This window comes from Apostichopus japonicus, chromosome 8, assembly GCF_037975245.1.
Source record: "Apostichopus japonicus isolate 1M-3 chromosome 8, ASM3797524v1, whole genome shotgun sequence".
NCBI lineage: Eukaryota > Metazoa > Echinodermata > Holothuroidea > Aspidochirotida > Stichopodidae > Apostichopus > Apostichopus japonicus.
In genome coordinates, this window is record NC_092568.1 from 24,176,221 (window position 1) to 24,191,578 (window position 15,358).

General features: G+C 37.5%; 2 protein-coding genes across 2 annotated transcripts in view; both read left to right on the forward strand.

Moving 5' to 3' along the window:
• LOC139971157 (thioredoxin domain-containing protein 16-like) overlaps positions 1-5,823 on the forward strand; it is a 34,250-nt gene extending 28,427 nt beyond the window's left edge. The window contains exon 18 of the mRNA XM_071977390.1: positions 1,449-5,823. Within this exon, the coding sequence (XP_071833491.1) occupies positions 1,449-1,726 (278 nt within the window). The 3' untranslated portion in view covers positions 1,727-5,823. The remainder of the gene's footprint in view (positions 1-1,448) is intronic.
• The window catches only part of LOC139970550 (lactase/phlorizin hydrolase-like), a 43,897-nt gene continuing 31,742 nt past the window's right edge, over positions 3,204-15,358 (forward strand). The window contains exons 1-5 of the mRNA XM_071976334.1: positions 3,204-3,329; positions 8,577-8,879; positions 9,827-10,301; positions 10,686-11,259; positions 11,898-12,112. Coding sequence (XP_071832435.1) covers positions 8,593-8,879; positions 9,827-10,301; positions 10,686-11,259; positions 11,898-12,112 — 1,551 coding nt within the window. The 5' untranslated portion in view covers positions 3,204-3,329; positions 8,577-8,592. The remainder of the gene's footprint in view (positions 3,330-8,576; positions 8,880-9,826; positions 10,302-10,685; positions 11,260-11,897; positions 12,113-15,358) is intronic.

Sequence of the window (15,358 nt, forward strand, 5' to 3'; positions counted from 1 at the left end):
CTCCCTAAAAATGTTTGGCGACAGTCCTCAGTAGTTCTACTGCATAACAGTATTTTGTGATTTGGCAAACACACTTACGCATATTTGTAAGAAAAACGCGAAGCAACATTTTTTCCTCACCGCATGTACCATGCATGCTAACATAACCACTTTCAGCAACTGAATGACCGCAACAGACTAAAGCAAGTCTTGATACCAGCGACACGCACGACAAAGTCAATGGGACTTTAGTGTGTGATTCTCCCACATGTAGTTAAGTCAATGGAGAACGTCCGGGAGTGTTTTATTTTTCATATCAGATTATATATTTCGATATCAGATTACAAAATTACGAATATTTTATTTCCATTCGGTCTACTTTTCAGTTTATTTACGTTGGAGTTGCAACACTGATAATGGTTATAATACCAGTTGTAAAAGCTGGCCCTAAACTTTTGTTTTTCATTTCGTAGCCCATGGCTACTATTTCCTCCTTCCGTAGTCTGTATAAAGAAACTCTAGTATGAACAGCACTGCCAGTTATTGTGTTGTGGTGGGATTGCAATATTGCGACTCGTCGTTATTAAAGTACATCAACCCGTGTATCTATTACAGTGTTCTTTACTTGCTTTAGTGTGAAATGTTAAGTCATTCATTACATCTTTGATTGTATTGGCCTAGAAGTTGGTAATCATGCATAACACTTTAATCATATATTAGGCCAGTTCAACGAAAACGATAAAATAATCGGTAATTGGCTTGATTGACCTTCGACCCTCTTTGCATAGGTACGCATTACTCAATTCTGCAAGACTTGCCATTTTTGCTCAGCAATTCAGCTCCTCAGATAATCTTGTACCTAAAGTTTCTTCTCATATTGGCAAGGAATCACTAAGTCATGTGACTTCCTGGTTCTTCTCCACTTACTTGTTTTCTTCTGAATCTATTTATTCAGCTCTGAATTCTGTCTCTAAATAAAACAGTATTTGTTTTTGAAACTTTGTTCAACTTCACATCACAAGGCTGGATCACTTCACAAGGCTGGATAGCTCAGTCCTAAGAGCAATGTTTTTGTTACTTGAATCTACTGTGTTCCAAGGGAGATTTAAATTAGCTTGAATTACAAGTTTTTATAACTGCTGGAGAGCGTTGCATTTAAAAGCATGGATTTACTTTCCTGGCAGACGTTTTCACATAATAGCGGAGTTGCGTGAATAAAATATCCTGTTAAAGGGGGATTTTAAAGATCAATTTCTTTTGAGAACAACTTCTACTAACTAGGACCATGTATGGCATTTGTTTATTTAGTAGTGATAATATGAATATTCAGTAAAAAAGTGGAGAGACATCAAGGGAGGGGGTGATAGATGTTTTCATAAACTCTTTGAAACTGTGCTTCTGAGTTTACAGCTTGTTGTCAGGAAAATCATATTAATGTGAGTTGTTACATTTTTTTGTGGATTCTTTAGCTGCACTACGTCACAGAGAATGGACAGAGATGGTTCAAGGTTACGATTTCCTGGCTTATATCAAAGAAGATCAAGAAGCAGGTGCGGAGAAGAAGCCCAAGGTGAATCCACTCAAATGTAGATTAAAGCAGACCAAGAGCCATAAGAAGACGAGAGATGAACAATCAGATGATAATGACCGGGGAGAGGACAGAGAAAAAAAGGAGGAGGAGGAGGAGGATAATGATTTCCAGTCTGGTGATGAGGAAATGGATCATCATAAACACATAGAGCTTTGATTCAATGGTCATTACCTGTGATTGTTTCTCCTTAAACTAGATCTGTCAAATGGTTTGCCAATTTGTTGTGCCCGGTGTAGTGGAGAGGGACAAAAAATGGCCAAGTAAGTTTGTATGTGTCCTGTAGATGACCAAGGATTATGTGGCAGATTTGTTAGTGGGATTTCTTTGTTTCCAGTAGATGTGTTAGTAATCAATAAAATTTTGGTTCTGGGCGGAGCCCTGGAACCATTGGAGTCGCTCATCTGTTGACCGAGTATTGAGCCCGACGTGACCCCCAGGTAACCACGACAGAGATTTTTGAACCGTTGTTGTTAGAAGTACAACTTTGTCACAGGCTTGGAACAGAAAAGACATTGTTGTACAATTGATAAAAAAAAGGATTGTCAAATATTTGCTTAAGCAGAACTCATTGCTTCCCACGGAAAAGTCTGTGCTTGTTTTGCCTGTGTGACAAAAAGTAATGCGCGACGTAACGTTCGTGGTAGAGTAACTTTTAGGCCTAGGCTAGTCCCTGAAGAGTAGAATGACATCAGCACTAAAGTTGTAACCTGTAGGTACTAAGCCCAACCAGTATGAATGTTTGCATTCTGCTTCAAAAAGTAACGTTGTTGTTCACGTTCTTTGCACACCCTGCAGCCCTGTAAATCGCCTTTTTTAAAACCTAAATTTTAAAATTAAATTTGTATACAGAATATCCTTCAGTAAGAATGTTAACATCCCTTTATACAAAGTTGCTGCATGTGATACAGTCCAGTTTCTATAATTACAAATGCCACAGCTTGTGTTGACTGAACCTTGTACCTGTTAATGGGAGTTTATCACCGTCCTCAGTCAAACCTTTGTTTCTTCCAGGATGAAGGAAAAATGTGCAGCTGTTTTGAATTTATGAAGTTTGTTCCTCATATGTTTCTGATAGTATTGAAGCCCTCTGTATGAGAAAAGAACCTGCAAAAACGTACTTGTACTTGCGGAAGCAACTTGCAATACAGATAAATTAAGACCTGTTTAGTTTGTCACAATAATATCTGTTTCTAAGGCAACCATTTAAGATTGAAAAAGAATGCATACATTCAATGTCTGACCGTGGGCTCCAAGAATGGGGAAAGTGAAGGTACCCAATTAGGCATTAACACCGCAGGTAGCCAATTAAGCATTAACTCTGCAAGTAGCCAATTAAGCATGAACTCTTCAAGTAGCCAATTAAGCATTAAAACTGCAGGTATCCAATTAAGCATTGGCACTGCAGGTAGCCAATTAAGCATTAGCACTGCAGGTTTAGCAACAATGAATTCTTTGCAAATTCCCAAATCACTTCATCGACAGAAACTTGGAAAACGAATCGTAATGAAGACACTCTGAGGTCCTCATTAAGTTGTTGACCAACAATCGGTGGCAAGCTTCAAGTTGTAGGTACCCTCACAGCTGCAACTTGATTCTACAAGGCTAATCTTTGCATAAAAATTCATGCATAGTTCATTAGATTGATTTGGCTTAAAGTGAGCAGCTGGAATGATTTCTAAACCGTGATTTTATCTCTGTAGTTGCTGTCACAGATTGGAACAGGTTATATAAAAAATCACCTGTTCCCTGTAGTTTCTGGGTAAGTGAAATCTAACTTATATATCTTACTGGCACACCATGCACCTATACTTAAATGCATTGTGCTATGCCTTAGTACAGGTCATTAGTATATTGGCATCAAGTTATAGCAAGTTTTTTTACTGATATTGCTTAAAGGTTTTCTGACCCACCCAATTTTTCTCAAACATTTAGTTTGTTAAATTAGAGAAATTGAAGCGTTAGCATTGGTGACTATTGTTTTACTTTCTAGCATATTTTGGGGTCATACTGATGACCTTTACGACTACCAGCTATCTCTTCCCATATCCAGACCGGTCTAATGTCATGTTAGTTTTGACTGATTGTCTTTCGCACATCCATCGTGAATCTTTACACATGGACTCTCAACAATCTGAAACATATAACCTATACTAGGAATATACCACCAATAAAGCAACGTTTACATGTGAGAACGTGCGTGCATGGTGTTGAAACGAGTGCTCAAAGTCAGATTTGTAGTTTAAAAGAGGGAGGATCAGATCCAGCAATTTAGACCTTGATAGGAAAAGTCAGATCTGAACTCAGGATTAAAATTTGTAATGCAACCCCGCAGCACTAGGGGTCAGAATTGACCTAAGTTTGACTTCCTCTGTGGTTTGTTGTGCATGCATTTTGACACAGCAGTAGTAGCAGCACTACACATCACATGGCCATCTTGTGTCACGCATTTTCTTCTCGGTAAATTAAAACCTCAAACTACGTGTTTGGTGACAGCTAGCAGTGATAGGGAGAGCGTGGGCGTGTTATCGAGCACAGTCTAATGTAAATGCGCATAGGTTCAAAATAAAGTTGACCTTGCTTTAAATTTGTACGCTGATTGTGGGGTCTGATCTGTATGTAAATATGACTTGAAACCACAACTATGGATTTTTAGTTATCTGGTCAACATTATATTACATGGCCTATGGTATGAATGATTGTTTATGACACCTGTCATAATTACAGAAGATTTTTCAGGTTTGGTATGGAGAAGAAATGGAGGGAGGCAGGGAGAGGGAATAGAGTGTTAACACTATGGGATATATATTTATGTACTTTGCAATTTTCTCTGTCAATAGGTGTTTTGCTGAAATAACTGACATTTTATTTAGGTCATTTTTCTTTTGTATTTGTAATTTATGTTAATTAACAGTTAAGTAACCATCGTGTATCACATTCCAATATCTTCTAATTTTAATACTTTCATCTTTCCAACATGCTGTCATAATATTCGCTGTGATATGGCCAAAACCCTTTATTATCGACATATACCAGTTTAAATCAATGATATGTTGGATTTAATCGGTATATGTCAATTTAAATCGACATATACTAATTTAATTCGACTTATACTTATTTAAATCGACACATACCCATTTAAATCGTCATATATCAATTGATCAACCGATCAACTGATGATATGTAAATATAAATATATGTAAAATATTAAACTGGTATATGTCGATTTAAATTGGCATATACCGATTTATTTTACTTATCATTGATTTAATTGGTATATGTCGATTTAAATCGATGATATGTAGAATTAAAATGGTATATGTCAATTTAAATCGGTAAAAGTCAATTTAAGCTGCCAGAAACTGGTATAAGTCGAAGGAAATTGGTATATGTCGATTTAAATCGGTATATGTCGATTCCCCACGATTTGAGACTGATGGCCCGCTATAAATCCAAAGCAAACTGAAACCTCATATTTGGATAGTTAAAAATTGCTACAAGCTTCCATTTTCTTGAAGTTTCTTACTTTCAATATTTGGTTCAGCTGTTTTTGATAAGACAAAACGCAAACCTTTTCTTTTGGTGCTGTTTTTTTTTTTTTTTTGATGTGGGCCATGAAAACAGTTGTAACAGTTTGAAAATACTTGACCATTCAGTCTTTTCAGCATATTCTAAGGTATTCTTTCCCAGGGATGCACCCAGGAAGAGGGGCTGCTGATGGGTGGTAGCATGTTCTAAAAAATTGTACACAGCAAACATAAACTTGCTCCAAACAACGATACTTTTGGAAAACTTAGCATGCGTTGCAAGGCTGGCATCGTTAGATTGTGTTGGCTATTTTCTTATGTGCTGTCGCTATTTTGGTAGTAACTACGGTATCTTCCGACACTTGTTCCCTAGGCCCCATTCTTTGAGAAACCTGGATCTGTCAGTCATTTAAACTTGACATCAATTTGATTTTCTATTTTCACTAAAAACTTGGATTGACTTTGAACTTCTCAGGAGTCAAAACTACTGCCTTAATATAATAGTAAGGTTTTGATTCTGTAATTATTCCTCTACTCCCACTGCCAACAAATGGCAGGCCTTGGAAAAAATTATGGTGCAATATCTTGTTAGTTTTGTGATAGCTAAACTTCACTTTTCTGCAATGTTTTGGCATGGATTGTGAATTTTAGATTTTAAAAATTTGTGGTATGTGTCAAAGAAAAATATAAATTTCATGAAGGAAAAATAAATCTGTGAGTACTCTGAAATTTTTATATCTTCGTTTTGTCTTCATCAGTTGCACTCTTACAGTTTTTGTTGCTTAAACTTTTGGGTAAATCAGTAACAATGGATCCTAAAAGAATGGGTCATGGCACAAATATGGGTTTGCAAGCAGATGCAAGCAGAAACAGTACCACTATTTTGGTATATTGCAGAATTTTCCTGCTGGCAAGTCTTTAACCAAGTGCTGTGGTCGAGTGGATAAAGTCAGTGGCATCAGAAGCAATTAAACCTGGCATATTGGAACTTTTTCTGCCCTGCCAAACTGAGATGGTCTTTTTTTCATACCGGAGAAATCCACTGTTTTCCCATCTGAATTGATCTTACAGATTAAAACAATATTTATGAAAGGATCTAAAATTGTAAATTGGATAACAATCCATTGTAAAGTGTAAGTTAAAAAGATAACCAATATCCCATATTAGCCGATATTATACTCTTCCCAATTAATTGAAACTAAAGTAACTAATTGTTTTACTTTCAATGAAGACTATTTGGTGATATTTTCAATGTCACGTTCCCCATTTAGAATCGTTTCTATATCAAAGTGGACACAAATTTATAAAACAATTACATATTAACCCAAGATTCATTGTGGGTTTATATATTTATATTTCACATCAAATAGTCAATATTGTCTTAAGATATGGTACAACATTATCATTGGTGACAGAAGGGTCAATCGTGTCACCTAGAATTTTCAGCATCACTGTGACCAAAATATTTACAATTCATAGTATATGGAGGTCTATAATAAATCATATGCAATTGATCATTTTGTAGATCTCTTTACTTTTCCAAAGCCCCACTTTATACCCACTTCAACCGGCCCCAGGGCCACGCAACCAGTTATAAACCCTAGAAAAGTTACATCGAAATGATACCTTTAACCATTAAGCCCGTGACCTTTGACCTCAGTTACCATAGTAACCATATATTTTGATAGTACTTGAAATACTCATAAATTGGTGTAACATGATATAGGTGGTATCTTACCATGGTTAGGTTTCGTTGTGCTGCCATATATTTCAGGGATCAAAGCTAACACTGAGCCGAAATTTGAAATCTATTCAAACTTAAATTTGCTTTCATTCATCAACAATAAAAGCACTTTCTAAATTAAGCCTAGTTATAATTCTAATTTGTTTTGCCTAGTCGGGTAACAATAATAATTTTGTATAGTTTATGATCCAAAAAGAGGCGAGGGAAATATAGGACGAAAACATCATGATACCGTTCATCATCTGGTTATGATGTGCAGTCTGCATGGCTCAGAACATCCAAGGTGTAGGCCTAAAATTTGTGCACATTTATTTTAAAGGGTGTGAAGACTCGCGCACAAAGAAACGTCTCATGCCGGTAATCTGACCTAGTTTCGACTGAGGTGTAACAGAAGTGCTAGACGCCACCATCGATCCCAGAAAATACACACACAGCTTGCTACCGTCGGTAATTATACACTAGTACACAGTCACTACATGCAGCTACGGTCAATACCCATAACATAGTGTATAGAGCAGCGATGGACATCTCAGCAGGGAGTTGTTATAGAACTCCCTGATCTCAGGTCCAGATAAAAAGATAACAAGGTATCACGTTTCATTACTGTCTGCATTTTGTAGCAATAAGAAAGAAAACTTCACTTGTAAGCAACGGAAAGTTTAACTTTTTCACAGGGCGGCACGCGGTTTGGGGCGAGTCTTCAATGCCTTTAACGAAGAACGGTGCATATTATCAACACCATAAACATATTTCATTATACATAAATATGGCATGGGCTAGTCATGCAATAAATTCTATACCATATAGTTAGGATCGCAATTAAAAGCGCTTCCATTTTTTATATGTGTTTCTTGCGCTTCCACACAATTTACATAGAAATCCCTACTTTTTCTTCCATGTAACACGTCTACAATCTATTCAATGTTTTAAGACATGATGAAAACATATATAGTCTTTATTGTTTGTACCCGCTTTGCCTCAACTTTACTCCAGCTCAAGAGAATTGCAAACTGTAATGTTCTTTTGTATGATTTTGTCCTGATGTCAAGAACTGTGAAGTTCCTACCAATCTCACCACTCCTCCAAATAAAACCACAGCCAAGAGTTTGTATGCAACGCCTTTACACCGTTCAACCGGTACCAACATCCAAGAGCCATATATATATATATATATATATATATATATATATATATATATATATATATATATATATATATATATATATATATATATATATATATATATATATATGACGTATACCCTTTACTCCCCACTCATCCTCCCAATCCCTTTCCCCTATTTGCTGCTTATTATTTTTCTCCTTTTGTATCTTCATCGTCTCACCTTCATTGCTTAGCTTTCTTTTTGCTTCCTCTGCGAAGTGTACCCCCTACTTCTTTTACTTTCACGGTCCGTTGTTTCCCTATTTTCTACTCTTTCCACTGTTCAATGTTTCAATTAAAATGTCTGTTCTATTTGTTTATATAACCTACATGTTTTTCTATGGGCTCTCAATGAATGAACCCCAATTACAGCATTTAAAAAACAAATCTTTGACAAAAATATTTTCATTACAAATATTCCATTGTGGAAAAAACTTTCCTGATGGAATCGAAACGACGGTCAGATCATCTAAGTTTGATTTATTCTTATTTTGTTTATTTATTTAATTATTATATATGTCTAATAAATATACTATTCTGACCTATAATTCGACCATTTTTGTGTCGCATTTAGGAGCCACGCCTCAAATATGAAGTCCCCGCTAGTGTATGTTATCGCTGCAATTGTGGCATGTATTGTCGCACAGGACCCATACTATGTTTGGCCTGATGTTTTCAACGATAAAGAAAGGGACGCTTTCTACTACGGACTGTTCCCTGACGAATTTAAATGGAGTACGGCGACCTCTTCCTACCAAATTGAAGGAGCATGGGACGTTGAAGATAAAGGTGAAAGTGTTTGGGACACTTTCGCACACGAGGGCACTCACGTAGCTAACGGGGATACTGGAGATGTGGCTTGTGACAGCTACAACTTGTGAGTGCAATTTGTGCTTTAAGTTTAATAGTAATAATAATGATGATGATGATGATGATGATGATGATGATGATGATGATGATGATGATGATGATGATGATGATGATGATGATGATGATGATGATGATGATGATGATGATGATGTTGATGGTGGTGGCGTTGATGATAATGGTGATGATGGTGGTGATGATGGTTATAGTCGTGGTGATGATTGTGGCGGTGGTGGAAAGGTAGTGGTGGTGGTTTTGATGACTGTGGTCGTGGTGATGATAGTTATGAGGAGGATGAGAATGAGAGTGATGATGGCGGTGAAAAGGAAAGAGGAAAGAACGGAAACCTTTACTAAACTTGTTGAGCCATTAATTAAACATTATATTCATCCTATTATTGGAAGGTAGCAGACCAAATTTAGCGGGTTCTGCCTTTATTCAAAGCCTCTACTATTTCACATACTGCATTGGCATATCACATGTCCTATCACTGGAAAAGCAGTTGAATGGTTTCAGAATGCTGAGCCTCATACGCAGGATCTTCTCTGGGGTGTTGCGTTTTCTGAAGATGTGGGTCTTCTTATTGAACACCGTCCTTGGAGACAGGACTATCTTTGTATAGTTATATAAGAGGTGTTATATGCTGCAACCATAACGATTTGTTTATGACATCTGAAGTAGGTTGTGCTAATGTTCCCCACATCAGGAAAGACTTATCTCTACCCGTGAGATTGTGAAATTGTGAAATTGAAAATTGGGTAGGGGGCGTATAGCCTACGCACCCATTGCACCTCCCTTTACACTGACTGGCCTTCACAACTTCATCTTACAAGAGAAATTACATATGTATCCACTGGATAATATTCCCCACATCTCATCATTATTCCATAAGACCAAACCTAATTATTCGCTCGGTTACTGCTATAATTCGTCGGTTACCCGTACCATATTTTCCAGATATGCGACTGACGTCCAACTAATCAAGAATATGGGCCTTTCTTACTATCGCTTCTCGTTGTCCTGGCCTCGAATCCTACCGAATGGCCGCCCCGACAGTGTCAGTGCAGATGGTCTGCGGTACTACAACGCCCTGATTAATGAACTCTTAGATAACGGTATCAACCCTCAAGTCACACTCTACCACTGGGACCTACCTCAGGCCCTGGAGGATGAGGGTGGATTTCTCAGCGATGATTTCCCTGAGTGGTTCAACGACTATGCTAATTATTGCTTCGAACAGTTTGGAGATCGAGTCAAATTTTGGATAACTTTCAATGAACCGTGGAGCATTGCTGTGCTAGGGTACGGTGATGGTTCATTTGCCCCTGGTTTGAACGGCATCGGAGACAAAGTTTATAACGTTTCCCACAACTTGATATTGGGACACGCCATGGCGTATAGAACTTATGATAGTACATACCGTGCATCTCAGGTTAGTACCCGGTGATAGCAACATATGCTGCAATTGTTTGTTTTATGTTTATTATTCCATTCTTGATATGAACAAATTATATTGAAAAAAAAATTGTTGTTGCAAAATCTCCATAAAGACTCAAGCTGGTAAGAAAAGAACAGTGTTCCAGCTTGAGCAAGTCAAATTTGATTCAGTGACATACAAATGGGAACGTTAACGTAAAAAAAAAACTAAAACGTAAAATATTCATTTGTAAGGAAAACGACTTTATGTCCCTTTATATTTGAAGACTATGTTATTATGGCTACTAGTTATTTGTTGAGGTCATCTGAAGCATCGATAATTCAATTTTCTACTGTAGAATTATTTAATCATTAAGAAACATACTTCTTCTTTTGACAGATGGGTGAAATAGGCATTGCTCTGAACACTGCCTTCACTGAACCCTACAATAGGTCCATCCCAAGTGACGTAGAAGCCGCTAGTAGGTCCCTTCGATTTTTACTCGGTTGGTACGCGAATCCAATCTTCAAAAATGGTGACTACCCTGACATTATGAAAGAAAAAATCGCTCGTAAAAGCGCAGCACAGGGCCTAGCGTCTTCTCGGCTTCCAGAATTCACCGAAGAGGAGAAAGATATGATAAAAGGCACATACGATTTCTTCGGCTTGAACCATTACACTACAGTGTACTGTGTGGATTCTGACCAAGAAGACCTTAGCAGCCCATCTAGTTACTACAAAGATGCCGATGTCTTTAGATGGCAAGATTTCAGTTGGCCATCGACTGGTTCCAGTTGGTTGCAGGTCGTACCTTGGGGAATCAGACGTATGTTAAATTGGATACGAGACGAATACGGTCAAGACATACCGATCTACGTCACAGAAAATGGCGTCTCAACCAAGGATTTTGCCGAGTTAAATGATGAGATAAGAACTAAATACTATACTTCCTACATCAACGAGATACTCAAAGGTAAGAGGACAATCTCCAGATACAAATCCTAGTGGGTATGGTGAATAGGACAATAGTCTCAATATGTTACAAAGCTTACACCTTTAAGGTTCACCCCACCCGCTCTCCGTTCCATACCTTGATTATCGTAATAGAATAAACCAATGAAGAAACGATCACAAGGCATTGAAATCGCTCAGTTTATTAATACCCACGCTGTCCGTATAAATATGCCCGTACATTAAAAGCATAAGAAATGCTCTTTGGTCTAATACAGTAATATGTACTATGTCATATTGAAAACCGAATGGGCATGTCATACAACGAGGCGTATATGATGTACAATAACAGGTGTTTTTCTATATATACATCATGCCCCCACCGACACCCCACCCGCATTCACCCGCCGTAAAAACGAAAATAAAGCGAAACGTTTGCTTCCCCCAACACACACAAAAGTAAGTAATTAGCTTCAGTTTGGTTTCATCATTGAATTTATACTATTATGTGTATAACAGTAAATGGCATGTTTGCGTATTGTATAACAGTACTGTACCAAACCGAAACACTTTCTAATCATGAAAATGATCACTTTATGTACCAATTCTTTTGAGTATCTTATTGTCAATATCACGTTTTTATTCTTTTCTTTCATACAGCGATCAGTATCGATAATGTCAATGTCAAGGGATATACAGCTTGGTCAATGATGGACAATTTTGAATGGGCGGCAGGATATACAGAAAGATTCGGCCTCCATTACGTAGATTTCTCGGATCCAAAACGACCAAGGACTCCCAAAGCATCAGCTAATGCGTACGCACAGATCGTAGCAGATAACGGATTCAACAGCGGTTCTACCGTGACCGGTCCCTAAGTTAACTGGTGGCATCCACTCTCCTTGCTCTTATCAATGTTAACCACAACGCTTTAATACATCACATTAAAAGTGAAGCGGAGTGGACAGAGAGCAAATATTTCCCTGGGGAGGAGAAGGGGAGATGTGGGTAGGGGGGGTTGGCAATTGGTAGTGCAGCAAACTTTAAACATGTGAGTTACCCTAAACACCCGGAATACTACATCTGCCTCATTGATTTCTTGGTTTATTCCGCTTCATTAATCAGTACTAAGAAACAAAACTTTGTCCGGTCCCTCTGTTAACTGGTGGCATCCACTCTCCATGCTCTTATCAATGTTAACCACACCGCTTTAATACATCACATTAAAAGTGAAGCGGAGTGGACAGAGAGCAAATATTTCCCTGGAGAGGAGAAGGGGAGATGAGGGTGGGGGGGGGGGGGGTCGCAATTGGTAGTGCAGCAAACTTTAAACATGTTAGTTACCCTAGACACCCGGAATACTACATCTGCCTCATTGATTTCTTGGTTTATTCCGCTTTATTAATCATTACTAAGAAACTAAGCTCTCCAGATCCCATTGACATAGTGGTTTAGGATACTTTATTCAATCTGTTCTTCTATTTTAGGCTAGTATATTTGACATTTCAATCATCCAGATTTTGTTGGCAGGCTACTAGAAGTGACAGCTTTGCTTACAAGAGAGAATACATACAAAAAATTAACTTGAGTTTTCATTATTTTTTACTGTTATGTTCTTCCCAAACTTGAAGGGGTACTGAAGGCTTTTGAAAACTTCTGAACAGACATTGTATAATCATCGAGGTCAATCGAACAATGTAAAATTTCATCCAGGGTTGTAGTTAATACTATGAACCAGAAAAAAATGTATGCTGGAATTCCAAAATGTTCACCATTCAGCCACAAAACAGACAGGACTGAACCCTGTTTCAATAAAACTTTGCAGAAATGATACTTTGACTTGGCATACACAGTCCACATTCTCACAGTCTTGGTAATTTAAACCCTTCATACTGTTCAGATGGCAAAGCTTCTCGAATCCTCCTTACTGCATAGGATGGGAGAACAACACGAACCTCCTTCCCTAAAAACTGCCAGCACATCCGTACAAGTTGTCTGTATGCTGTGTGTCTCTATTTCCTGTAAAATAATCATATGAAAACCAGCTATGAAAGATGAAGACACACAAAAGCTTGGTAGCCATCTGGGGACGTCAATTTTAAAATAAATCTCCATATGATTTCCAGAATTTTGCTTGGCCCCTAAATCTGCCTCCCCTAAAGGTTTAGGCCTAGCTATGCCATTTATACAAACTGATTATTGTATCTCGGGGACTAAAATTTGTAAATGCATCATGCACAATCATGGTGGACATTTTTTGTGTGGCATTTGGTTCCGTGGCTCAGTGTAAATGACAACTATGTCAGTCAGCATGATAAGGGTTAACCTCAAGGACATTACACCAGTTTTTGTTTTTGGAAGCAGGTTTTGAACATGATGCAAAAATTTTCTTGATCTAATCTATATCTTAATGTAATTCCTTTCACAACGAAACAAAACTAAACTATGAATACAAGCACACCCTCTGTATTGTTACATCTTTCAACAGCAGGTCAGAGCAATGAATAAAGGTATACACCAAAAAATAATGTATTCTCTACTTACTCATGGATGCTGTTTTCCTGTGCACGTCCACCATACTGCTGACGGTACACGTAGTAGGCTGTCTGTAGCACCCATGGGTTCAGGCACACAGCTTCAAAACATGGGTGTAAGGTGATGCATGCAGCACCTTCTTCATCCATCACAGTCCTTACTTTATCTATTTCGCTGCAGCATTTACACTCCCTTGCTGTAGGCATCACAGCACACTGGCCACACTGACTATGGCGGGCCATCAGTCTCAAATCATGGGAGATCGACTTATACCGATTTAAATCGACATATACCAGTTTCATTCTACATATCATCGATTTAAATCGACATATACCAGTTTCATTCTACATATCATCGATTTATTTTACTTATCATCGATTTAAATTGATGATAAGTAAAATAAATCGATGATATGTCGAAGTAAACTGGTATATGTCGATTTAAATCGATGATATGTAGAATGAAACTGGTATATGTCGATTTAAATCGATGATATGTAGAATGAAACTGGTATATGTCGATGATATGTAGAATGAAACTGGTATATGTCAATTTAAATCGACATATACCAGTTTCATTCAACATATCATCGATTTATTTTACTTATCATCAATTTAAATCGATGATAAGTAAAATAAATCGATGATATGTCGAAGTAAACTGGTATATGTCGATTTAAATCGATGATATGTAGAATGAAACTGGTATAAGTCGAAGGAAACTGGTATATGTCGAAGGAAACTGGTATATGTCGATTTAAATCGGTATAAGTCGATCTCCCATGATTTGAGACTGATGGCCCGCCATACATATCATCGATTTAAATCGACATATACCAGTTTACTTCGACATATCATCGATTTAAATCGACATATACCAGTTTACTTCGACATATCATCGATTTATTTTACTTGTCATCGATTTAAATCGATGATAAGTAAAATAAATCGATGATATGTAGAATGAAACTGGTATATGTCGATTTAAATCGATGATATGTAGAATGAAACTGGTATATGTCGATGATATGTAGAATGAAACTGGTATATGTCAATTTAAATCGACATATACCAGTTTCATTCAACATATCATCGATTTATTTTACTTATCATCAATTTAAATCGATGATAAGTAAAATAAATCGATGATATGTCGAAGTAAACTGGTATATGTCGATTTAAATCGGTAGAAGTCAATTTCAGCTGCTGGAAACTGGTATAAGTCGAAGGAAACTGGTATATGTCGATTTAAATCGGTATAAGTCGATCTCCCATGATTTGAGACTGATGGCCCGCCATAACTGACACCCGTAAACGATACAAACCAGTTCAAATGATAAAGAGCTTATTTTCAATGACTTCATACCGGCCTCAATTATTGGGGCATACTAACATGTCAAAATAGAAAAGGGGCACAACCTCTGAAGGGCAGTCTACAATTGAAGCTCCTTACAAGTGACATAACTAGCAAGGAGGGGGTAGCCTCTTCTCAGAAGTCTTGCCTCTGTTGGGACAATGCTGCAAAGGAAAATAAAACAGGCCGATGATGCCTCGTTTCCAACTCTTTTTCCCACTTCTGAATCCATT